This window comes from Eumetopias jubatus, unplaced genomic scaffold (genome assembly GCF_037043125.1).
Source record: "Eumetopias jubatus isolate StellerSeaLion01/CBP00866 unplaced genomic scaffold, mEumJub1_p1.0 scaffold_7, whole genome shotgun sequence".
Taxonomy (NCBI): domain Eukaryota; kingdom Metazoa; phylum Chordata; class Mammalia; order Carnivora; family Otariidae; genus Eumetopias; species Eumetopias jubatus.
In genome coordinates, this window is record NW_028274813.1 from 122,972,626 (window position 1) to 122,998,585 (window position 25,960).

The 25,960-nt window shown below is 57.4% G+C and overlaps 1 protein-coding gene across 8 annotated transcripts in view; it reads right to left on the reverse strand.

The window, feature by feature from the left end:
- ZNF710 (zinc finger protein 710) overlaps nt 1-25,960 on the reverse strand; it is a 67,487-nt gene that overhangs the window by 4,208 nt on the left and 37,319 nt on the right. For 6 of the 8 annotated variants that reach the window (XM_028122111.2, XM_028122110.2, XM_028122108.2 and 3 more), the window contains exons 2-4: nt 6,272-7,775; nt 2,890-3,081; nt 2,204-2,378 (exon numbers count right to left, since the gene is read on the reverse strand). In XM_028122111.2, the coding sequence (XP_027977912.1) occupies nt 2,204-2,378; nt 2,890-3,081; nt 6,272-7,747 (1,843 nt within the window). In that variant the 5' untranslated portion in view covers nt 7,748-7,775. Of the gene's footprint in view, nt 1-2,203; nt 2,379-2,889; nt 3,082-6,271; nt 7,776-11,248; nt 11,762-18,585; nt 18,799-25,960 lie in introns of those variants that run through there. The other 2 variants (XM_028122115.2, XM_028122112.2) reach the window with 2 other exon arrangements.

Below are 25,960 nucleotides of genomic sequence, written 5' to 3' on the forward strand. Positions count from 1 at the left end.
GTCTATTACTCATGCCCAGAGCATCTGACAAACTGTGAGTCTTTGACTTTATAAAACAAGGTTAGCTGTTCCAAATCCTAAAGATACTAGGTTGTTGGCTGTTTCTTCCTCAAATACTAGTGCCATACCTTCAAATGATAGAGTTGACTAAACATTAAAGCAAGCTAATAGTGTACCATTTTTTACAAGGACATCGATCCACCTCCCAAATTATAGTTCCAATTTATGAGATGGTTCCATCTAGAATGTGCACTGCCTTCCTCCTGCATAAGTGTGAAGCCTGAGCTTTTCCGATCAAGGTTATATGTGAGAGGCGGATTGGCTTAGGTCCCAGCCATTCAAGTGCCAATCACTCCTTTACTGTCTGTCATCTGGTGCAGTCAGGAAGAAGGCAGTCCTATGCATCCCTGGTTACTGACCTCAGACAGAAAGAGCGTGTGCCTTCACCACCCCCTGGGAGCAAGGTGTGCAGGGACAGCTGTTTCCAAAAGGACAAGTTCTGCTCTGGTCTTTCCTGGTGGGTTAGGTACATGGCGGGTCTGCTAGACTGTGGCTGTCAAACCCTGCTGCACATAGAATAATCTAAAGTGCTTTAAAGTGCTGATCCTAGGCCACATGCCAGATCAATTACATCCGACTCTCTGGGGCTGAGACTCAGGCATCAGCATTTTAAAAATTCCCCAGGTGCTTTCGATGCGTAGCCAAGTTTGAGAACCAGACCTTTAGAGTCCAGATCAAAGGTTCTCAAAGTGAGGTCCCTGATCAGCAGCTTTGGTATCCCCTGAGAACTTGCTGGAAATGCAAATTCTGCAACCCTACCCCAGACCTACAGATTCAGATGCTCCGGGGGTGGAGCCCTGCCATTTGTTTTAACAGATTTCCAGGTGATTCCAATGCATACCAAAGTTTGAAACCACCACTCTAGTCCCATACCTCTAAAACTCTACTGTGCAAACAGATCGCCCTGGGATCTTTTTTGAAGTGCAGATTCTGATTCAGGAGGTGTGGGGTAGGGCTGAGTCAGCAGTTCTAGCAAGATCCCAGATGATCCTGATACCGTTGGTTCTCGTACCACATTTTGAGTTGGAAGGGGCTGCAGAGAGCACCTCTCTGCAGCTAATGGGGTTGCATCCTTGCTCACAAGAATAGAAAACCAAGGTCACCCGTTTCTGCCAGAAAACCCGGGCCACTCACTGGTTAGCTGGTGCAAAACCAAAGCAGGGTGCCTGCAGCCATCCCCCAACATCTGACTGACTCCTAGTGAGTAACGTCATGCAGGCAGGTCAACTCACCCGTATTGTTCCCTCTGCTGCTTTGTCTGAGAAGACCTGCCAGACAGTCAACTAGCTCCAGACCATTCAGGGAGCCTTCCTGAGGGGCCATCAGCTCTTTCTTCCAGGAGAATCTCTAAAAGTCCCTCCTTCCCTCAATAAGGCAAGAGAGACTAATGGTCTTCCACGACTGACGAGTGCGGAGGGCACAGGGTATCGCTCACACCTAGGGATGTTACAAGCTACCAACCGCAGAGGTGAGGCCCCTACCCTGAGTGCGTGGCCTACACTGTCTTTGGCAAGCACTGTGAAGAGTGTGACGGACTGCGTTATACTTTTCGCCTTGGCCGCTGGGAAGCTCAGAGCTCCCCCGGGCTGTCCACAGACCCTCCCGTGGTACAGCTGGGATCGGGACCTCACCCGGCTTCCCTCATCTCTCCAGCCTGTCCTTTTCCCTTTTGTTACTTCCTTTCCCAGCCAACCATGTCTTCTAAATGTCACTGTCACAGTCATAAAAGTGTCTGTCCCCCCCCCATGCCCAGGTGTTGTGATCTTCCCTGAGTTACCTAACTTCTCTGTCCTTCAGGGTCCGTATCTGTAAGATGGGGATAATTAGCAGAGCCAACCTCACTGTGGGGAGCACGTGAGTTAATAAAGGCCTGGCACACAGTCAGCACTTGATCAATATTAGTTAGGATTTTTATTTCTTATTGTTTACGTGAGCCCGCTGAAGTCCTCTGAGGAATACATAAACGCCCCATCGTCAGCACCAGGACCACCTTCCAGGGTGCCTCCCCGCCCCTAGCCCGGAGCCCACCCCAGTGAGGTCTCAGGCCTGGCCAGCCTCCCGCCGGCCCTGACTGGACAGGAGGCTCCTGAGTGTGCCGTGACAGGACCACTCCTGCACCGTCCGCTGTGCGCGGCCCACCCACCTTGGCTGTCCAGGCCGATGTCCATGACACCATGCTTGACCTTCATGTGCCGGCTCAGGTTGCCCTTGAGGTTAAACTTGCTGGAGCAGTAGGGGCACTTGAAGGGCTTGCTGCCCGCGTGCAGGTGCATGTGACCCAGCAGGTTGTACATGCGGTTGAAGGACTTCCCACACACCTGGAACACAGCAACTCGGCATCAGGAGCTCTAGGGGAGCCTGCCCTCCCTGAACCCCCAGCCCACTCCCACTTCCCCGCTGGGGCTCGAATCCCATTCGCTATGGACAGCACTCACTCTGTCCTTTCCTAGGTGACCCCAGAGGCCCGAGAGCCAGAGAACCAAGCCAACTCTTGCTGGTCACTGTTCCACTCTCCCCGAGCTGGAGTTACCAAACACCCAGGGCTGGGCTCTCCGACCACACTGTGTCCCATGCCTGGGCTTTCCCCCTCTGGCTGTGCAGGGACCTTCACCCCCTCTCCAACTTCCAAAAAATACAACCTCAACAGCGTATAGGCTCTGAACACTATGGCCCACAGCAACCCACCGAGCCCGGGCATTTTCACCCCAAACTGGGCTCCACTGCTTGCACTGGCCAGGCCGGCTCCGGGCGGGTCTCAGCTGCTGCAGTCATGCCGACCAGGGGCCACCTGTGGGGACGTCCTGCTTGGGGGCCCTGACAGCCTGGTACCTTGCATTTGAATGGCTTCACAGGTGAGTGTACAATCATGTGGGTCTTGAGGGTCTGCTTCTGCACGAAGGTCTTGAAGCAGATGTGGCACTGGTAGGGCCGGACGCTGGTATGGATCAGCATGTGCCGCTTCATGTTTGCCTGCAGGGTGAACTCCCGGCCGCACACCTCGCACTTGAACTCCTTCACGCCCTGGCAGGAGAGGGGGCGGGAGGGGTGATGGTCAGGCCACACGATGGGCACAGCTTCTGTGTGTGTGGGCCACAGTATCTGAATGTATGCACAGCTTCCAGAAAGCGACTTCCTGGAGGTGTTCTGGAGGGGTACCACTTGTGGAAAGCCTCTGGGAGAATGTTGGGGCAGGGCCACTGACTCCAGGAAGCCTTCTAGTTCCTACCCACACACCTGCTGTCTCCTGCCCACCTGGGCAGGTGCACCTCTAGGTTCGTACCAGCGCACTAAGGCAAATGTGTTCGTTCGTTCGTCCATCCATCCATCCATCCATCCATCCATCCATCCAGCAACCATTTACTGGGCACCTGTGACAAGCCCAGCATCACACCAGGTACCAGGGATCTGTGGCTGGGATGAGAGCCACAGCCTGGAGGACTGTCCTCAGGTCAAGGGCACACGTATGTGTTTTTCCCCTCAGTGTTGTCTCTCAGTGGTCCTTCTGGTTCACAGACCCCTTTGAGATTAAAAGTGTGGACACTCCAGGAAAAATGATACTTGGATCCAAATACAAGAGTTCTCAAACCTCCGGAGCCCATTCACTTGACCCCTTGAGAGTTTTCCGAGCTTCCCTGGTAATAAGAACCAACCACCTTGTTGCACATACAGCCTCTTGGGAGAGTCCTCCCTGGAGATGCTGGGCCATCAGGCCCAGGAATTTTTAGTCTCAACAAGTCCCTCAGATGATTCTTATCACTGAAGGAGTTTGGGACACCTGGCCCCAGGAGACAATGATTCCAGGGGCCAACCCTCTGGTTTATTTAACATGCTCATCCATGGTCTGGAGGGGACCCCTGCAGTGGGTCAGGGCATTGTGAGCACAGGGGGTCCGATGTACCGTCTGGGGAGGAAAGTCAGGACAAAGGGTGGGAGTCGATCTCTTTGCTGAGGCGGTAATTTAGTAGATCCCTCGGTGGGACAGACATGTGGCTGCAGGTACGGCTGCTGTCTAACTGCTTATGTGGACAGAGTTTCGTATTATGAGGTGCCTATGTCTCTTTTAGCAGACAGGGGCTGTAGGTCGCGTCCCTACGCTCGCCTGACACACCAAAGGTGTGTCTGACCACCAGGGGGCCCTGCCTTCGGTGCTGACTCCCTAGGTGCCTATGATGTGCATGCTGTGCAAATTTAGGCTGATGACAGGCAAGTTTTCCATTTTACCGGCCTTTGATTTTTGTTTTCGGTTTTTCTTCACGGTATTATTTCTCTTTTATCACTCTGCAGACTCGCGGGGATTTTTAGTGGAGGCGAAAAATGGCACAGAGAGGGCCCATGTGCTTTTGGTTGCCCCTCTTTTCCCTGCAGACACGAAGTCAGTCAGTCATCCGGTTTCACTCAAGGCACGGTCCGCTTTAATGGCTGAGCCCAGACTCAGCTTCAGAATCCTTCTTAACATCACACTCTGGGCAACTATACCAGCTGACTGGGGAGCAGCTGCAAAAGCCTACAAATCATCTCTGCTCTAGCAGAAGGCGTTCCCGGAGCGAGGAAGGCCGGATTCTTGGGCCGGCAGGCTATCGCCGCCCCCAACTCGCTGCCGCGTCCACTGTGGGAAATGAGGGCGCAGGCTGGACCCCGAGTGGCCCTACGGCGGCCGTTACGGAACGAGGGAGCTCTTGTACCTTGAGCTGCAAAACGTGAAGTAGGTTGGATTTGGGGTGGAAACGACGGGGCGGGCTAAGTGCCAGAGCAAGGCTGTGGGACCCACGAGGCCTCATTCCGTCTGCTTGGGCAGAAGGGCCTCTGGGAGGGGGTGGTGGCAGTGGTTGAAAGGCAGGGTGGCTAGTGGCCTGAGGGGAGGGAGAGGACGGTGGGGGCAGTGGGTCAAAGTGATGTCTCGGGGACACAGGTGTCAAGGACAGCGTGCTCCATCTTCCATCCCTACAAACCGCTCTGCCTAGTTTATGTCCTTTCCCGTAACAATTATTTTTCCTTCTATCTGATCCCTTTTAAAAATGAAATATATTTCAGCTTTTCCTAAAGGTAAGTCCCAGGTTTTGATACAGTTTTGTAATTATAAGGAGCAAAGGAAACCCCTACTTCTGACCATCTGGTCCACCGCCCCGTGGCCTCCCGGCCTCCGCGCTCCGGGAGGCTAGGCTGCTTCAGTGATTCTCCAACTGGGTGCCCTGGGGCCTGCCGGGGTTCCTCCAACAGTTCATTCAAAAACTTCAAAAAAGACTGAGGGTTCTAGAGGGGAGGGGAGGGGGGATGGGTTAGCCTGGTGATGGGTATTAAGGAGGGCATGTATTGCATGGAGCACTGGGTGTTATACGCAAACAATGCGTCACGGAATACTACATCAAAAACTAATGATGTGGGGCGCCCGGGTGGCTCAGCCGTTAAGCGTCTGCCTTTGGCTCAGGTCGTGATAGCGGGGTCCTGGGATCCAGCCCCCATCGGCTCCCTGCTCGGCGGGAAGCCTGCTTCTCCCTCTCCCGCTCCCCCTGCTTGTGTTCCCTGTCTCACTGTCTCTCTCTGTCAAAAAAAAAAAAAAAAAAAAAAAACCACACAAAACTAACGATGTAATGTATGGTGATTAACATAACATTAAAAAAAAACTTCAAAAAAGTTTTACTGTTAAAAAAAAAAACCCTGAGGGCGCCTGGGTGGCTCAGTTGGTTGAGTGACTGCCTTCAGCTCAGGTCATGATCCTGGAGTCCTGGAATCGAGTCCCGCATCGGGCTCCCTGCTCAGTGGGGAGTCCGCTTCTCCCTCTGACCCTCTTCCCTCTCGTGCTCTCTGTCTCTCACTCTCTGTCTCTCAGATAAATAAATAAAATCTTTAAAAAAGAAAAAAAACCCTGAATTTCAATTGTATTTTTTTCTAATACTCCTCCCAATGAATATGTAATTATAAACGGAAGACAGGTTCATCTGCGTCCCATCTCTACGGTCCCCTAAATGATCTGAATCAGGACTTTGGGAGGCACTGGATGAAAGGCGGGCAGGACGAGAGGGAGGAGCCTCAGGCCTGGGGCCAGGCCCCTGGGGGAGAGAGGCCGCTGGGGGTAGGGGCAGGGACGTGGGTGGGGGAGGGGCAGAGGCGCCAGGGGCTAGGCCCCGCCCCGCCCCTCCCCTCCCCGGGGAGGGCCCCCCGCCCCCGCCCCCGCAGCTCCCTCCCCTCCCCCGCCCGCCCCGGGAGGCCCTACCTTGTGGGTGAGGGAGTGCTGCTTGAGGTGGTGGATCTGGCTGAACTCCATGCCGCACTCGGTGCACACGAAGGGCCGCACGTTCTGGTGCTTGAGCATGTGGTTCTGCAGCTGGCTGCGGTAGTGGAAGGACTTGTCGCACTCGAGGCACTGGTAGAGGGTGGGGCCCTGGTGGGAGGCCAGGTGGCGCTTGAGCTGGGTCAGGGTGGAGAAGTCCAGGCCGCACTCGACGCACACGTGGCAGCGGCCGCTCTCGTGCTTCACCTCGTGCGCCTTGAGCTCGCTGGGGTAGGCAAAGCCGCGGCCGCAGAAGTGGCAGCTGTAGGGCTTGACCTCCGAGTGCAGGAGCATGTGGCGCTTGAGGTGGCTGGTCTGCGTGAAGGCCTTCTGGCACACCTGGCACTTGTGGGGCCGGGTGCCCTGGTGCGTCAGCAGGTGCGTCTGCAGGTGGCTGGGCTGCTTGAAGAGCTTGCTGCAGTGCGGGCACGAGTGCGGCTTGATGCCATTGTGGCCCAGGATGTGCGTCACCAGGTTGTACTTGGACGTGTAGGACTTCTCGCACATGCGGCACTGCCAGCGCTTCTGGCGGTCGCCTGCCTCCACCAGGTAGGAGTCGTCGATCTGCACGTTGATGTCCAGCCGGTCCAGCTGGGCCTTCTTGTGGCGCTCCGCCGTCGAGCCGGCCGCGTCGGCCTCGAACTCGCCCGCCTCCTGCCACACGAAGCCCTGCTCCGGCTTCACGGGCTCCGGGGACTCCATGGTGGCGGCCTCGGGATCGCTCAGGGGGGCCAGGTGGGGCGGCTCAAAGCCACACTCGGAGGGCAGGGCCTCCGGCCCGGGCAGCGTCATGCCGGGCTCCGGGAAGCCGTCCCGCGCCGGGTCGGGGAAGTGGGGGTCGTAGGGGGCCGCGTCCAGCTCCGGCCTCGGGGCTCGGGGCAGGTGGCGCAGCGTCCGGGGCTTGCGGCTGAAGGCGCTGAGGTCGATCATCTTGACGGCGCTGCTCTGCACCAGGGTCTCGCAGCCGCCGCCGCCGCCACCGCCGGCCACCTGGGCGGGGGCCTCCGCCGGGCCGGCATCCTTGTCGTCACCGGGCACGGACACCTCGTAGACCTCCTGCTCCTCCTCCTCCTCCTCCACCTTCTCAAACTTGACCTTGGGCACCAGCCGCACGGGCGGTCGCGTCTTCCGCCGGGTGTGCTTCTCGAAGGCTGCCTCCACCTCTAGCACCTCCTCTTCTGCCGGTTCCTCCAGGGCCCTCCCGCTGCAGGCCAGCTGGTAGACGTCGGGGCCTGGGGGCCCGGGCTCCCCCATGGCCGACCCGGACAGCTCGGGCCCCAGGTCCGGGTAGAAGGCTTCCGCGCTTATGGTGGCTCCAAAGAGCTCATTTTCCGAGACCAGGCCCAGCACGGCGGCCTGAGCCAAGGACAGCACCACCACGGCATCCGTCTGTGTCCCTGAGTCCATGAAGCCCTCCATCCCGCGGCGGCTGGCTAGGAGGGCATCGCTGCAGGGGGAGAACGGAGCATTAATAACTGCCGGTTCTTGGCCGCACACACAATAGAAACACGTATTGCAGCAGGGGCTTGGCTGATTTGGGGTGCGTCTGTCCCTGGCGTGTTTCTCCCCCTGCCTTGGGAACAGGACGCACTTGTCATTACGGGGACACCCTCTGTGTGTCTGACCATTTTCCCCATTCCCTGTGGGATCCTGGACAAGCCCTGCCCCCTCCCTGGCCTCAGCCGGCCCTCCTGTAACAGGAAGGTGGCATTTCCACAGCGGTTTTCAAACTATGTTCCCCATAATGTCCTTCCAGAGTTCCTCCAAAAAGCTGATTTAAAATTGCAAAAAATAAAGATTCCTCTCTTTTAAAAAATCGATTTTAGAGTACCCATCTACTCTCAAATGTAAAATACACCTCGCTTCGGCACATTCTACAGCCTCGCTGGCTTTGTTCCCAAGGTAATTAATTTTGCACAGACCTTGAGACCGTACAGTGAGGTGTCTGGTTTTTAAAAAATATATATATTGCCGGGAGGGGGGGTGAGGTGGGGGAAAATTTAAAAAAAAATGTTATATATATATATATGGCAAAAACAAGGCAACACACAAACATAAATTAGGTGCCAAGGTCCATCTCGGCGGCTACCACTTATCTGTGAAGCCTGATGTCACATGACTGTGTCACAACAGGTGATTGTTGTGGATTAGCTAAATATTACACATTTAGATATCTAAATTTATGCCGATTAAAAGCACGGCTTTCCTCCGATGGGTACACTGGCGTTCCATGTAAGATGTGATCTGATCGAAGGGCCCGTGATGGCTAACACGTTCCAGAGCACTGACAGGAATACAAAAGCCGGCTCCCAGGTTCGCAGGCATGCGCTCTGACCTGACGGGTTCTTCTAGAGAAGCCAACGCGCCCACCCGCTCCAGTCCAAACCCCGGGTGCACCGGCTCCCTGCCTTCCTAGGGACGCAGTCTGTGTAGCGGGCCTTTGCATATGATTCTCCCACCAGCCTCCCAGGCTTCCCTCAAATTCCACCTGTTTCTGGGACTCACCGGCCCTCCCTTGGCTCTGGCGCCCTCTCTGGGCCTCAACGGGACTGTGTGTGCCCTGCATGTGGGAGGGCCTCCTCTCTGGCCTGGGACACTTGGCCTGATTGCAAGGCCCACCCTGGCTCGGCGCAGGCACATCAGAAGTGCTCCATAGGAAGGGGAAAGCTATTACTGGGGTGGCTCCTGGCTGCCGGGCCTGCTCTGATCCCAGGGTCAGGGTCAGGCGCATGGCGGGCTGTGGCCCTTCCTCAGGAAACCGGCTCGGGCCTCGTTATCTCCCTCCCCTCACAGGCCAGGGGAGCTTCTCCTTCCTGAAGCCGGCTAAAAATAAAATACCCCAGACAGGAATTGAGCTTCCTTGAAACGGACACTAAAGATTAAACTATTAATCTTAAAGTCAGGCTCTCGTGAGAGGGTCAGGTGGGACGGAACCTGACTCGGGTTCGGAGTCCATCCGGAACAGGCCGGAGGGGCTGAACCTCCTTCAGCCCAGCGCCACCGCCCCTGTTGGAACGAGCACAGAATGGGGGGGGGGGAGGGAGGGTCAGGCAGCTTGGCCCCAAGTCAGAACTCTGTCACATACAGGGACTAAGAAGGGTCACTTCAAAGTCTCATGTGCACCTCAGTTTCTCCATCTAAATAAAACATGGGGATGGAAAGACCTACACACGGAAGGACCGTGAGAGCCCGGAGCTCGTAACTAGGAAAGGGGATTTGTTAATTATAAAGCCCTCACCAAATGTAAACAATTAACTTATTTATTTGCCCAGAGCTCTGGAAGATTTTCCTGATGAAAGTCACAGAGACCAGAGATGTTTCCCTTGTGGGGCCCCCAATTCAGCAAAGGTTGGGGGTGCTTCTGGGATGAGAACTCATTCATTTCTTTGTGCAGCAAATACTTGCTAAATCCCTGCTCTGGGTCAGGCCCTGTGCCCGGAGATGTGAGGTGGGCGAGGCAGGCCCCCCGCCTCATGGAATCCTCACAGGAGACTGCTGTGCCCGCCGTGGCCCCCCGTGGGGCGGCATCGTCCCCCCTCTCCCCGCCCCAAGACCGCCAGTCTGACACAGCACCCAGGGACAGCCCTCATGCCGGCTGTGGGTTTGAGCAAACAACATGCTCAGCACTTTTTCTAGACTTCCCTGAAGTCAGGGCCAGGGAGGGAGCAACTGATCCCCAGCAGCAGAGCCGGTGTCGGGACTTGGCCCTGGGTTTGGAGTTCAAATCCGAATTTTGCCTTTTTCTCGCTCAGGCACATCCCATAGCATCCCCAGCTCGTGGGGTGGCGAGTACAAATGTTGGCTGCCTCTCTGTCCTCCCCTCTGCGGCCCCAAAGCTGGCACCTCCCCCCCACCCCACCCCCAGCGACCTCAAGTGAATGGGAGCAAAGAAACCATCATCCCTCTGGGAGATGAGCCGTGGGAGCGGGGCGCAGGTCTGGCGTGGGCCCCCGTGGGGCGGGTGACCGTCCAGTTTATCATCACGGCTAGGACTGACCTTTCGGAGTGAAAGGGGCCACTCCTAATGATCACACCAGCCCCTGGCCAACCAGGTGTCCCCTTCCCCTGGGAGCAGGCAGGCAGTTTTGACTTTGGGGCTGGAGTCAATGTTCCTGTGACAGGAGCCTCTGCCTGGGTGTGAAAGGGGACCTGCCCGGGGTTCTTGCTCATGAGGGGTTTGTGCCCACGTGGCGTGGGACATAGGGGAGCCAACTATTAACCCTAAATCTGGGCAGAAGAGCTAGCTTCCCATTACCGAGTGCTCACAAGGTCCCAGGTGAGCCGTTTAATCCTAAAAACAACCCCATGGGGGTGGGGGCGGGATGCACCCCATTTCACAGCCCAGGAACCCAGGGCCTCAGTCACAGGCTTGAGTGTCCCGTCAGTCAGGGCAGAGCTGGGTCTGCACCCAGGCTTGGGGGCCCTACAGCCCGGCCCCATCTGGGCCCCCTGCCTCCAGTTCTGCTCCTTTAATCTGTGCCACCGGGTAGGTCGTGTCACGGCTCTGAGCCCGGCCTCGGCTCCCAGGTGCTGCCCTGTGGTGCCCAGGGTCTGAGGAGCCAGCAGGTGCTCATGGGCCCCCAGGTGACCTGCAACTGGGAAGCCTCAGAGCTGTCCCTGTCTGGCTGGTCCGGGGACCCCTCCAGGGCAGCTAGAGCCCCTCCATGGCACTCTACTCAGACCGCACTTCTTGCTGGAACCCTGCATCAGCCCCGTACCTGCCTGGCCAGTCAGACCCCTGCTCTTCCTGTGCGCCCAACAGACACTTGTTTGAGCAGAACACCGCCCCCGCCCCCCCCCCCCCGGCAAGTGCATGTTCACTGGTGCAGCCAGGCTGGCTGCACGTGTGCGTGCGTAGGTTTCAGATGGGCTCTGTTTGTTGAGACAGAGGCTCAGAGAAAGACAGGGAATCTAATTTACCTGCATTTTGCATGCGTGCTCCGTCTACCAGACACAGAAACGAGGAGTGGGAAGGTGGGGACACTCTGCAACCCAGTGTCCCTATTTCTCCTCCTCCTGGGTCATTTTTGGGGCACCCTCCCCCCTCTGCCCCACTGGCTACAGCCCTTTTGTTTTATGCCCTAGCTCGAGGCCTGGAGGAGAGCCTGCCAGGTGTGCCCCACCTGTGGGCCAGGCACCCCCTCCTCAAGGCCTCAAGGCCCCCCCTTGTGTGGGACTCAGAGCCAAAGCTCACCACCGTGTCCCAGAGAAAGGGGAGCTCAGGTCTTCCTGGGCTCTCCGTGGCCTCGCTAGGAGGTGAGGAGCATCCATCTGGGCAGGATGCAGCTCAGCCTCCTGCCCAGGGCACCCTTGGTTCCCAGTGTGGAGAGAAAGGACATGGCAAAGGCAGGAAAACAGAGGAGACAGAATAGCTGCTTGGTTGTAGCGTAAAGACTAGGACTGGGAGTCGGGGGAAGGGAGGCCACGGTGGGGAGGTAGGAGGGGCAGCCCTATTTCCCAGGGCCCAGCATCACCCAGGCCGGCCCCCTGGGGAGCGCCCCAAGCCTTACCCTCTGAGGCCCAGCAGGAGGCCTTCCCCACCCCAGCAGGGACCCTAGCCCCCAGAGCTCTGTCACTTCACCTGCTGCTGTGCTCTAAGTGTTCCTGTCAACACCGACACTCTTGTCAAATGCATTAAGGGGTGACTTGCTGTGTGATGCTGGATGAGTCACCTGACCACACAAGGTCTTGGTTTCCTTGTCTGTAAAAAGGGCACACGTGGCTTCTTGGAATGTTGAGGGCAGGTTAATCCTTGGCCTACCTGCCTGTCACCCCGGGTCCCCTCTGTGAGATGTGGCAGCACCCCTGCTCCCCCGACAGTGTTCTAGAAGCACCTTTCCCGTCAGTGAGAGCCCCTCCACGCATCCCCGCTCTGACAGCAGGACAGGGCTGGGGAGCTCAGGGTGGCCAGTGTCCCTAGAACACAGATGGTAGGGCAGAGCTCGGGTGGAAGGCACTGGAGGCCTGGTCTGCCTTGGGGCCTCTGGGAAGGAAGTGACCAGCAGGTTATTCTGAGTAAATTCCACCACCAGGACATCCTCTCAAAAAACAACTGACAGCATAGGAATAACGCCCTGGGGCTTCTGCCAACCCCACTTTGGGATGTCTCCATGCGCCTGTGATCCATTTACTGCGATGACTATCCTTGAGGGTCTAGTAGGTGTCAGGGCCTGTGCCCCCACACAGGCTGCACGGTGCCCCAGGCTTCTGCTGGGAGGGCAGGTTTGGCCCTTGGCCCCTTCATCTTGACCTTGAACCACCAGGTGGCTCAGAGGCTGAGTCTCCAGTCCTGCAATTGAATCACTGACTCAGCCACAGCTCCCGGGTACCCACGAGGTGCTGGGTACTGGTCTTGGTTGTAGGGATGCAGTAGAGAGCAAAATAAAGTTGCAGCCCTCAAGGAGCTGCCCTGAGTGAGCTCAGTTAACAGTGGAAGCACCAGGATCTGGGGGTGGGAGGGAGGCAGGGGTGCAGCACTGGGGCCGGGTGGGGGCAGGGCTGAGGGCTGGGGCCCTGCGGAGACAGTTCAGGGCTCAGTAGAGAACAGAGGATGGTCTCACTCCTCGGTCTGGCATTTGCACCCTCTGGAATGTGGCTCAGGGTCCCTTTCTGCCCCCGGGGCCAGCTGCACCGCTGGGGGGGGGGTGCATGCGCATGCGCGCGGGGGGGGGGGGGCGTGCGGCTGGGCCCTCTGCCCCCTGGAGAAGCGGAGGAGGGCAGCTGGGCCGGGGGAGGGGAAAAGGCAGTCGCAGGTATGTCCGGGGCTGTAAGCACTTGCAGCAAAACTGCCCGCTGTGTCCTGTGTCCTCGGCTGTCTTCCTCACTGTAGACTTCAAGGTGAATCCCCAGAAAGGAAGAGGAAGCAAAAGCCAGGGCTGGAGTCTTGTGCAAACCTCGGGGCTCCTTGCCACAGTCTCACTTCTGCTGGCCCTGGGCCTCACTGGACTCGGCCCTGGGCCTCAATGGACTCGGGGCATGAGGGCCGTGCTGAGGGGGCGGGTGGGGATGGGGCGCGTCGGCCAAGGGGGAAGTGTGCGAGTCTCTCTCTGCCTCAGCTTCCCCTTTTCTCTATGGGCAGATTTGCTGAGCCCGCCTCCAGGAGTCAGGGTGGCTGGGCCACCAACATAGCGCCTCCAATCCACAAACCACACAAGGGCCTGAAATACATGTACACTTTGTCCAGCCACTTCTTTTTACAGGTAAGGAAAGTGAGGCCCAGGGAGGGGACTGGTCCAAGGTCACACAGTGAGAAGGTGAGGTAAGGACTAGAGTATAGGTTGCGGGCCCCAGACCCTATCCTCAGCCACATGGCCTGTAAGATAAAGTCCTCATGTCTTAGCTGGCTGCTCAGTGTTGTCCCCAGCTAGGCTCCACCTGATCCTCCATCAAGCCTTCCTGCCTCTCTGCAGTGTGTGCATGCACATGTGTACACACACACACACACACACACACACAAAACCTGTCTTCTACCTCAGGGCCTTTGCACAGGCTGACTCCTCTGCCAGGCATGCCCTTCCCTGGCACTGAGTGAATACCCCCTTATCCTTTAGGATTCCCCCCTCCAGGGAAGCATTCCTTAGCCTGTGGGCAGGGCAAGGGCCTCTTCCACAACCTGAGGCCTCAGGTTAATTTTCCTATAGACTCGGCTGGGCCATGGTGCCCCGCTGTTTGCTCAAACACTAATCTAGATGTTGCTGTGAACTATCCTGTGGATGTGATTAACATCTACAACCAGCTGACCTGAAGTAAAGCGGACTGCCCTCCTTAATGTCAGCAGCTCTCAGCCAATCGGTTGAAGCCTTCGGAGAACAGCCGAGATTTCCCAGAGAAGAAGGGATTCTGCCTGAAGACCGAATCACGGAAATCCTGCCCGCGTTGCCAGCCTGCCAGTCTGCCCTGCAGATTTCGGACTTGCCAGCCCCCACAATTGGGTGAGCCAATTCCTTAAAATAAATCTCTCTCTTTGTATATATATATCCTACTGGTTCTGCTTCTCTGGAGAACTCGGTACAATCACGCTGATTCATAACTGTATGTTTATGATCATCTCACCACCAGCCGGCACACCCAGAGGACAGTGACTGTAGGGGAGCAGAGTGGGCCCCGTAGGGGAGTGTCCTGGGAGACAGACACCGAGCTAGAGGAAGGGGGAGTAAAGAGCTGACAGCCACTGAGGCACCTAGAATGAATGAATGAGACCCGGGGCGGGGGGGGGGTGGTGGTGGTGGTAAATCCTTGCCTGAGAGTTCCACAGCTGCTTTGCTCTTCTCTGCGCTTTTATCCACCTCACACCCGGGACAGTCCTGCCTCCTCCCCAGGGGTGGACTCCAGGCTTCACAGAGCGGGTTTTGCTCTGGCAGAGTCCCCAGGGGCTCGGGCCCACGAGCTCTGCGCTATTCCCACCTGTGACACCCTCACAGGTGGGGCCGGTTCCTCCCACAGGCCTGTTCTGAAAGCCCTTTCCTTCTCAATCTCCTAGGCCCCGGGCACCGAGAATCATCCTGGGGGCCACACCTCTGCTTTAGAAGCTGAGAGCTGAGGTGGGCCTGGCTGCCATAGGGCCGCCACTGTGTGAGGCCCCCTCCTCCAGGGAGGTCGCAGGGACCCCTTCACCCAAGGAAACGAGGGATGGAGTCCCCGTGGCGAGAGGCCCAACCTCGGGTCCACTGTTACTTGTGTGTCCTGTCAGACTCAAACTCTCCCGAGGGCAGACATCCTGGCTTCACAGGGTCCAAAGGCCTCGTTTGATTAAGAGCACCAGTGCCCGGGCCTGGAATCTCCGGGGATATTTTCTTCCTTTTTAGGTTTACTTATTTTTAGTAATCTCTACACCCAACGTGGGGCTCAAACTCATGACCCCGAGATCAAGTGTCCCACACTCTTCCGACTGAGCCAGCCAGGTGCCCCCGGGCATCCTATTGTTCCAAAAGCTCCCCAACTGATTCCGATTCTCCAAATTAGTAAGATCTGATGAGCACCCTCGCAATGACCTGGCGAATTAAGGTAGGAGGGTGAATTAAGAGTATCCTACTTATTTACGTGGAATTTAAGAAACAAAACAGAGGAGCAAAGGAAAAAAAAGAGAGAGAGAGACACAAACCAAGAAACAGATTCTCTAGAGAACACACTGCTGGTCACCAGAGGGAGGGGAGCGGGGGAAACAGGAGCACACTGGTGGTGAGCACCAGGTGATGGATGGAAGTGATGAGTCACTATATTGTACATGAGAAACTAATGTAACACTATGTTAAGTAACTGGAATGAAAAAGGAAGACCCTACCTTCTTCTTCTTCTTTTTTTTTTAAAGATTTTATTTATTTATCTGACAGAGAGAGACACAGCGAGAGAGGGAAGACAAGCAGGGGGAGAGGGAGAGGGAGAAGCAGGCTTCCCGCGGAGCAGGGAGCCCGATGCGGGGCTCGATCCCAGGACCCTGGGATCATGACCTGAGCCGAAGGCAGACGCTTAACGACTGAGCCACCCAGGCGCCCTGACCCTACCTTCTTGAAGCTGTGACAGCCCACCCCACGTGGGCTCCTTCCTCTCCCTCCCCTATGGGCAGCTGCCCCACTCCTGGCGCGGGGCCACCCCACACAGCTCACCCCCACACAGGCAGCTGGACCCAGACCTTGGCCAGCTCCTCCCCATGCCGCAGTGGGCTTAGGCCAGAAGGGTTCCTCTCTGGGAAACACGGCTATGCATCAGGCCTCACACCCTCAACCACAGGAGCCGATGCACAAGGAGTTCATGCAGGCATGCCCTGAGATGGAGTCAGGCCAGGACACGAGTGGGTAGAACTCCTGAGCAAGCCTGAGGTATGTGGGGTGGGGGAGGCGGGCTGGGGGCTGTGCCTGGCTCTCTGAGGAGGACACGCACACTCCAGAGGAGCAGAGCCCTGGCCAGAGGCGGACTGAGGCACCTTCAGGAGGGCCTGGGGAGAGCCCTGCTCTCTGGATGGGGCCAGCCCCTGCTTCTGGCCTGGGGATCCCTTGCTGACAGTCAACCCCCTTTGTCCTGAGGTCAGGTGGGCGGGTCTCTGATCCTTGTACAAACGAGCCTGTCTAAAAACGACCCAGGCATCTGATGCAGAAATTACGGGAGAAATGCCACGCCACCTGCAGAGCCGCCCACAGGACCCAGGGCAGCTTCCCCTTGACGCTGGTGTGGGAGTGATATGGTGTCTCTGATCTGAAGTCACCAGGCCCCCAGAAGCTGTGGGCCCCGGGTCCTCCTCCCACCTGATGCCCCACCGACTCCCTGGGCAGATGCATCTGTTTCTTTACCACAAAGGAAGAAAGCTCGGTTCTCCCGCAGCAGGATAGTGGCCCTGCTGAAGGCCCTTCACCGCGGCCACTTGGGCTGTGTACCCTCCACACTGGCTTTGGAATCCCATCGGCAGGGCTGGAAGGAACTCTGTGGACCCTCCTGTCCAATGCCTTCATTTAGAGATGTGGGAAGCGAGGCCCCAAGCCCTCCCCCACCACAGGGACGAACATGAGAGCTCTTGATTCCTGGTAGGTTTCTGCCCACCGTGTCAACAAACATGGTGGAAACTCCCACCGGGGTGTCTGCCTTCCAAGATCTGGGGGCCTCGAGGGAGGCCACGGTGGGATCGGGCAGCAAGGGATTCAACCAACCTGCAGGAAGTGTCTTGAGTTCTCAAGAGTTGGCCCTCTGACCTCAAAGTCTAAAACAGTCCTGGCTCCCCTGCTCAGGACCCTAGCCACTTGCCCTGCTCCTGCAGTCAAGTGCAAACATCTCCACCAAGGACTTAGAAGAACTTGCGGGATTGGTCCCTCCCCATGTGGCAGCTTCCCAGCATGCTGCTCGTCCCCTTATCACCCCCCAGACTCGTGGGCTTTTTTCATCTTTAACAGACCTGCCCACACACAGCCTTTTCATATGCTGTTCCCCCTGCCTGGAATGCTCTTCCTCATCTATCACCTTTCAACGGGGCAGCCCTTCCTCAGGAAGCCTTCCCTGACTCTCCTCATGACCCCAGTCAGGTCTGACTCCCCCAAGTTCTAAGAAGCTAGACATGCAATAGTTTCCTTTCCTGGACCTTATTAAAAATCGTGACGCTGTATCTCTGTACGTAACTATTGGCTTGCTGTCTGGCACTCCGGTTAGATCACAGCCGACAAGGCCAGGGCAAAGGGCACGTCCGGGTGCTTCCGCGGCTCATTCCCAGCAGAGTGCACATCGAGAACGAAGACTGTCCTTTTGAGAAGACCCATATCCAAGTGCAAAGGAGAAAAAAGAGGCCCTTTGCTGAGCCCCAGGTGGAACCAGCCTCCTCCCTTGAGCCTAGACTTCCTCTCGAGCTCCGGGACCAGTGCCTGTTCCCAGGAGAAGGGACAGCAGCCCTCATGTTTCCGGAAAACTCCATGTCTTTCCTCCAAATCCAGAAGCAAAAAGCACATCTGCCCTCCAAACAACTACCCTGTGCTGGGCCCAAAGATCACCAGCTTCCTGTCCCAGGGAAAAACAAACAAAAACTTGGGCTTACGAGTTCATGGGGCAAAGATAAGAATCACAGGTGAAGGAACGACAGGGGCATTTATTGGGCTTGAACTTTGTCAAGCCCTGTGAGGAGCACACACAATTTCTAGGCTTCCGGGCAGCCCTCTGGGGTCGGGAGGACCATTTCCGTTGTGGAAACAGTGGCTTGGAGAGAGGCAGCCCCTGCAGGGTGGGGAGTCTCCCCAGGGCCCGGGCCAGCTCTGGGCGGGGGATGAGGTTTCCGGGTTGCGTCTTCTACCCCTGCCGACCTCAGTTTCCCCGCCAGGGCCCGAGTCAGCCCTGGGAGCCCCTCCTGGCTTCCCTTCCTCCTCAGCGGGCCCCGCCCTCGCGGAGACCTCAGCCTTCTCCATCCTGTCTTCCTCTCCCTCCATTCCTCCCCTCCTTCCGTTTCCGTGGCAACCCCATCCTCTGCTCTGCCACTCGGTCCTGCGCTCCCACCTCCTCTTTCCTCTTTCATCTCTCCCCTCCGCGTGGGGTATGGTCCACATGCCCCTCCGTCCTTTGCTTCTGGTCTCTCACTCCCTTTTGCTACGCTTTTATCTCCTTCAATGTTCTCTTGTCATCTCAGGGCGACATTTATTTACCTCTCGCTTAAGAAAATAGAAGAAGGAGGGAAAAGAAACCCCCGTTTCACCAGCCTTGGCTTCTCCAGTTCAGTCCCAGCCACCATTCTCTTGCAGCCAGCCCCAAGTGGGCCCCCCGCCCGCCACCATGCAGGCTCCCCACAACCTCACCTGTAGGAGGGAGGAGGCAGACGCACAGCGGGGAGGACAGCTGCGAGGTGTCCGGGTGAGGGCTCACGGGGGGCGGGCACTCCAGGGGGTGCACCCTGCTTTCCTGAGGCTGGGCTGGGGGAGATGCCGGAGGCCCTCCAAGGATGCAGCAAGGGCAGGACCTAGAGCGTGGGTTAAGCCAGATCCAGAATCCCTCCTCAGTGCGGCCCGCGAAAGCCCCCGCGCACACTGCCCCGAGCCGCCCGCCCCAGGCCCCACGCTGCGGCACACGGGGATGCCCAATGTACCAGGCAAGGTACGCTCCCGCTCCAGACAGGATGGCGGATCCATCCATTCTTCAAGATTCACCCTTCACCGTAATCCTAAACCGTCTCTGGGAAAAGGAAGCGTCCACTCTCCTCACCAGCTCTGCATCTCCACAGCTTAGGGCAGATATAAGGTGGCCAGTCCGTTTCCTTTCAGCCATTGTTGACTGAGCTTGTAGGATGGACCAGGCACGTGATACATGCTGTCCCATGGAGATGGGCATCTTAATTTTCATTTTACAGATGGGCAGACTGAGGCTTGGAAGAGCTGTCACTTGTCCAAATCACACAGTCAGTAAGAGGTAAAGGTGGGCTTTGAACCGATTATAATCATGTTCTTCCCCTGTTATGTCCCTTCTTCCTGGGTCCCCAGGAGGAGAGGGGGTCAGGCCCCCCCTTTGGCCCAGTGTCCCCCCATCCTGCCTTCTGCATTTCTGTGCTCAATCCCTGGAGTGATCAGAAATGACAGGAGAAACAAAGAAATTTACCACAGAAATTACAAGCAAGCCGACTGTCGCCGTGGCCCCAGCGTCTGAGTGACAGAGGATAGCCTGGCAGAAAATGATGTTACTCTCCTCTGAGACCAAAGTCACCTGGAGAAGAAAGGACCGTGGATCTTTGGGTGCCCCACAAGCTTGTGGGCCTCTGTGGAAGTTGTGACTGGCTCCCTAAGTCCCGGGACTCAAAGGCTCTGCTGGAGGAGCTCCTGGCCCACCCTGTCGGGTGCAGATGGCAAGGCCTGGCCACAGGAGGTGGCAGGTCCCGGTGCCCAGGCTGGCTGAGCCCACAGAGACACCCATGACACAACAGCTCTGCTTCTCCCCTAAGAGGCTGGCTCAGTGCCTCAGGAGTCCCGGGAACAAGGCCTGAGGAGAAGAGAGAGGAAGCAGCAAACGGGGATGGGGGAGTAGGGAGGGGCAGCCCCTGGCTCTGCAGATGAACAGAGTGGGGAGGAACCTGGCTCTCAGGCTGGCAGGCCCGGCCTGCACCCCTATCTCTCTGCCACTTACGAGCTGTGTGACCTTGAGCAACTTCCTCAACCTCCCTGGGCCTCAGTTTCCCCATCTGTAAAATGGAGTAGGGATATGGAAAGGCCCTGCCTTCAGGTCAGGCTTGTAGATGATGAGATCATGTACGTAAGGGGTGGGATCCGCATAACAGGACCCACTTTACAGAGGAGTCTGGTGACATGCCCCGAAGTCACCAGATCACCAGAGAAGGGTGGAGTTTGGGTTTCCTTCTCAGGTCTAACCTAAATGCGTGAGGCTTTTAAGGGCAAGGAGATCGGGGCGATAGAATTTGGTAACAGTGCTGGAGCATAGTAAGGACTAGGTTTCTGGGAGCTACTGTTCGTCGTCTCCCCATCACCGCCCACTCTGCTGGGCCAGACTGGTGCTGGACGCTGGTGGGACCCTGAGACCCCCACTCTCAGGGACCTCATAATTCGGTCAGAAGGACAAGACTAAGAACCACGAAACAGAAGAGCAAAATAGCAGCCAGGAAATGAGCCCTAAACGTGTGGGGCACCACAGAAGGACAAAGTAACGATGCTTTTCCCCCCCTCTATTTCAACGTAAAGAGGTCAGGAACATTCTTCCTTGTCAAGTGGCCCTTCGGGAGGCCACAGAGGCTGCCCCTCTCTCTCACACGTCGGTGTGTGTGTGAGCCCATGTCTTCTGTGACAGGGGATAAAGGTTCACATTTTCCAGAGCTCTCAGGAGGTTTCGCTGAGCCCACTAAGCCCTGTGAGCATGATACCCTGGTGCTCAGGACACAGAGGTCAGGCGGAAGGGTGGGGAAGCCTCGAGATGGGGCAGCCTGGCTAGGAAGCCCCCACCCCCAGAGATGCACAAGGCCTGAAGAGGGCCTGCCCGGACGAGGGAAAGTAAGGAGGACAGAAGAGCAGTGGGCAGAGAAGAGACAAGGATGGGGGAGGAGGGTGGCCTGGATCCAGAGCCCTCCCCTTCCTTCCCACCGCCGCCGGTGTGAGTCACCCTGGGGCCTCCATTCCGGCAGAGCCCCTGGCGCGGATGCCTCCTGATGCCCATGCCGTGATCAACATTTATTTTGCAGTCACCCACACACCCAACTCGAGAACGGATTTATGCCAGGAGAGGAGTAAAAAAAAAAATGCCTCTCTCATTCATGTAAAGCCTCCATGGATCTCCCGGGGGGAGGGACTGCTGGCCCAACATTTAGGCTGACAGCGTACGCAGGCAGACATCAGACATGTACGCCGTCCACACAGGCTATAACCTGCGGCAAGCAGGAGCAACGTGCAAATCCATCCATTCTTAGTCACCTTCATGCAGTGAGGCGAGGGATGAGGCGAGGGTCCGGACCCACGCAAGGGGTGGGTGCATATGCACACTCAAGGACCGCGTGCATATGCACACTCAAGGACCCGGCAGACTGGCTGGGGAGGAATGCACGTGGTGGGGAGGGAACCCGCAGTTCAGCTGTGAGATAAAAGGGTCGGCGGGAGGCTGGCAGGGAAGGCGGGACGGGCATCCCAGCTGGGGGCTGCTGGGTCGGTACGTCCCGGGAGCCAATGCCCAATGCCGTGGGCCCAGGTGGGCCTCATCTGCAGGCTGGAGGAGAAGTGAGGGGATTCCAGGAAGGCAGGGAGGCCTGGGAGGGAGAGCCGGGAGGGGCGCTTAAGGGCAGGTCCCCAGCAGGGAGGCGGATCCACAGACTCAGAGGAGAAGGTGCTGCAGGTGGCCAGCTTAGCCCAGAGCGCGATCTGGTTTCCTCTTCAATCTAGATCACAAAGGACGACACTCAGGGCCTCCAGAGGCCTCATCCGCAGAGCCGTGAGCTCTGGGTCGTGGATCCCCAGGTACAAAAATTCAGATGCATGTGGTGCTGGGACCCAAGGGCCAAAATGACTTCGGTGGACGTGACAATCATAAATATCTGGCCTTCAGCAGAGGTGACTGTGGTCCGACTTGAAGGCTTCCTCCCACTGTCCTACGGGGATGTAGAGTCAGCCTGGCCACTGCCTGGCTGAATGGCCTTGGGTGACTTGCTTCAACTCTCAGAGCCTCAGTTTGCTCAACTGAAAATGGGGATACCAGCTGCCTGCCCTACAGAATGGTAGAGAAGATTAAATAAGTTCCCGGAGTGAAAGTACCTGGCATGTGGGCTGGCGTTTGGTAAATGGTGATTTTTTTTTTGGTTTCACCACTACAATATATGTGCACACACAATGTGAATCACCAAGGACCCGACGATATCTGGCATGTACTTATTACTACTAAAAATATGCTCTTACCACTCCCATGAATGAGCACGACCACTTGGAAAAAGCATCTGCTATTGTGAAAGAGAGAAAGCAGCCAAATCGGGTGCACCGGGAGAGAAGATGGAAACGAACTTGACCTTATGGAAGGTTCTAGTTTAGTTCTCAGCCTACACAGGAGCCCCTGGCTTGTCTGGGGACCGGCGTTCCCAACCCCAGTGCTGGTGCGCCGCGAGGGTCCCTCGGGCCCCAGGCCCAGAGTGGAGCCCTCGGAGAGTCCTCAGAGAAGCAGGAAAGCCTTTCCTGGCTGGACATGGAAGCCCTCCTCATAGGTGCCTGACATCGTCTCTTTTCTGAAACTTTACAACCCATCAGGGCAGCCCCAAAGACCAAATTCCTAAACAAATCACAAAACCAAACTCTCCTCACGCGAGTAGTCGATTTCTGGGACCCCTGGGCACCTGCTCAGTCTCTCAGGGCTGGGATGACTCACCGTCAGCAAACTCAGCCCTGATGGGTCACAAGGTGAAGGGGAGACGCTGAGAATGAGACACCCCCCCCTTCCGCCAGTGTGCTGGCCCGGATTCCCCGAAACAAAAATGTCCAAGAAGCTTCTAGTGAGAAAGCCACTCTCCCGGACACATGCACAGGTCAGGGGGCAAGGGTCACCCTCCTCCCTGCGCTGCAGCCCGGGACCTGCCTCCGGGAGGTTCGGCAGAGCCCCTCCTCCAAACGCCCCCGGATCCGGGTGCCAAGTGCAGGACGAACAGAGGCTCTTCTGGGACTCCGAGAGCGGGGCCGGGCGGGGAAGGGAACAGGTCCGCTCATGCAGGCACAGCCCTCCCCGGCTCCCCGGTCTGGCCACTGCTGCAGGGGTCCTCTCTGCTGGGGGCCGATCTGGGCAGGGCCTATTCCCGCCCCACAGATCGGGGGCGGGGGCGGGTGAGGATCCCGACGTTAGCCGACTGGCTGTCCTGGGAGCTGCAGGGCCGACCGCGCCTGCTCGAAGGGCATCACCGAACTTACTACTGACCACTGTCCGTGTGGTTGGTACTAGGACCATCACCCTCCCGTCCTACACATAAGGAAACTGAGGCACGGAAAGATTAAGAACACCTTGAGAGCAGTGCTCTCTGGGACTGCTTCCATATTGATGCAAGCGGGTAGCATTTAGGGTTTTTTGTGTTTTTTTTTTAAGATTTATTTACTTATTTGAGAGAGAGCATGTGGGAACGAGTGGGGGGAGGGGCAGAGGGAGAGGGAGAGAATCTCAAGCAGACTCCCTGCAGACCACGGAGCCCAAAGCAGGCTCGATCGCACCACCACTCAGATCATGACCTGTGCTGAAATGAAGAGTTGGACACTTAACCTCCTGGGCCACCCAGGTGCCCCCAAGCCGGTAGCATTTAGAAACTTTTACAGCAACGTGAAACTGTTAGGACATCCAGGCAGGTTGATAAGGTGTTGGTCTGTAAGGATCACGAATAAGAGTAGTTTTAAAAGTAGAAGCCCTGGTTTAGAGCCCAGACTGGTTTGCGAAGGCCTAAGTTCAGTCCTGCCCCTGTTCACTCCCAGAGGCGTGACTATTTCTCTCTACGGAAGTGGGGTGGTACGGAGAGCACCTGCCTTACAAGCTGAAAAATGCAAAGGGCTCCCAGAGGAACCCGGCACGCCTATTTGCTGCTATTATTAGCACTGGGCACCCTGCTGGGGCCATAGCACTAGTTCCTGGAGGAGTGGCGCTCCTTGATGCCAGTTCTCCGAGGGGGACTGACCATCAGCTCCTCTGCCACTCTGGTGGCCGGGGCCCAGGACACGCACCTGCCTCTAAAAGCCCTTCCACAGATGCAGACCCTCCACCCCTCTGCTGGGAGCTGCCCTGCTTTCATCTTCAGGCCAGGGTGGCTGTGGGCGCCTTCAAGGGGTATAAGGAGATGTTCTGGCCCAAACTGGAAAAACCTGCCGGGCAGCCAGCACCCCTAACTCTTGCAACCTCCAGTTTTGCCAGCAGGTGTCTTGAGAAGTAGGTGGGGCCCAGTAAGAGCAGTGGTGGCCTTCTCGCCTGTTTCCAATCTCAGAGCTCTCTGGCTGGGTCCACACTGGCTCCGCAGGCTTCTCCATCCTTCCCTGGGGTCCACATCCCAAACTTCCCTAGATAACCGCATTCCCTGCTACCTTTACCCATCGTCCACTTCATCCAGAGCCCCAGGCCCAGAGTGAGGACGCACAGTCCGTGCTCGAGGCACGGTTTCCTGAACAAAGGACCCTTCAGGGTGGGGGTGGGGGGTAGCTCAGATCCACCTCCCCAGAAGCTCTTCCTCCACCTGGACCCCAGTGGCCACAGATGAGGCTGCTCTTTGTCCCTGCCTGTCCTGCTCTCTGGCTTGGTCACCACCTATTCCGGCTCCTGCCACACTCCACGTCTGGTGCTGACTTGTCCCTCTACCTTCCTCCACCGATGTGGCCGGAACCCTGTCCCAGTCTTCTTTGGGGAGGAGACTGCCCCTTTCCCTCAATACCTTGTGCCCTCAGTGGGTAGGGGACGGGGCCCCACTCGGTATGGGGCTTTCCATTCTACCTAGCACTCGGCTGCGTGCAGTGCTGTAACCATCCCACATCTGCTAAGGACAAATTCAGTTCACACCTCAACAAATGTTTACGAAGCACCTACCCTGGACCAGCTGTGCTGGGTGTGGCAGAGCAGGGAGACACAGAGCTTGCCCTTGGGAGCCTCCCACTGGCCCAGGCCTCCACTCTGGCCTTGTGGCTTATGCCAGCATCCTCACTCCGCATTGCCCAGGCCACTCACACCCCAGGACTCCTTCCCAGGGCTCCCTGTGTCCCCCGCAGGTGACTTAACCCTTCCTCCTGGGCTCTGAGGAGGGCCAAAGGGTCTCCCAGACCTGGCCCCTCTCTCCTGCACGCCTGCCTCCCCCACACTCCTCAGGTAACCCTGATCCACTCACTCGCCTTCCGTCTCAGGCCTCAGGCTCGAGGTCTTCACCACACCCTGGTTGCATGCCCTGGTGGTGCCCGACTGCTTGCCTTCCCTCTACCCCTGAACAGGAGGTCAGATCCCACGTCCTCCACCACCTCTTGGACCCCTGCTCTCTGTTCCCTCCCCTGGACGCCCTAGGTGACCGCCTCCAAATGCAGAGGCTTTGATTCGGGCCTCCTCCCTGACCTGGCAGCAGCTCCCCCATCTTCCCCGGGCTCCAAGCCATTCACGGCTTCCCTCTAGCTCTGCTTCTTCCTCCTGGTGGGCTCTGCTGGCCCCTTTTACCAGGGCTTCCTCAGACTCTCCCCTCTGTGCTGATGTCACCAGAACGATGCCTCTATTCCCCACCCCGCAGCGTTTCCTAGGTGTCGAACCTTCTGTTAACCATCCGTCTAAACTCCAAGGAGGGCTCGCCTGCTGGGAGCCACCGGCCCCTCTCAGCATCTTCCTTTCTGCTGTTCCAGGTTTTCAGGCCCCTCTGCAGGGCTCCAGGGCCAGCTGATGCAGGACCTGCCCACCCCCAGGGGCTGGGGCCATGCCAGACAACTGTGGCAGTGGGTGCAGACCTGGCCTTCTTCCTCACGCTCAGCCCACGTGCCGCGTCCCTTGCAGGAAAGCCAGGGTCTCACAGAGGAGGGAGGTTTGGGTGGGGGGGGGGGTCCTGCATCCACCTCGGACCTTGACCCTCACATCGAGGCCCACCCTAGGGCCAGGCAGAGAGGGAGCCGGTCCCCAGGGCCATGTCTGAATCCTGCAGGCGGCAGGACCGGCCCTTTAGCCAATCATCCCTGCTGACCGATGCGGGCCTTCCCGGCGAGAACCGGCTGCCTG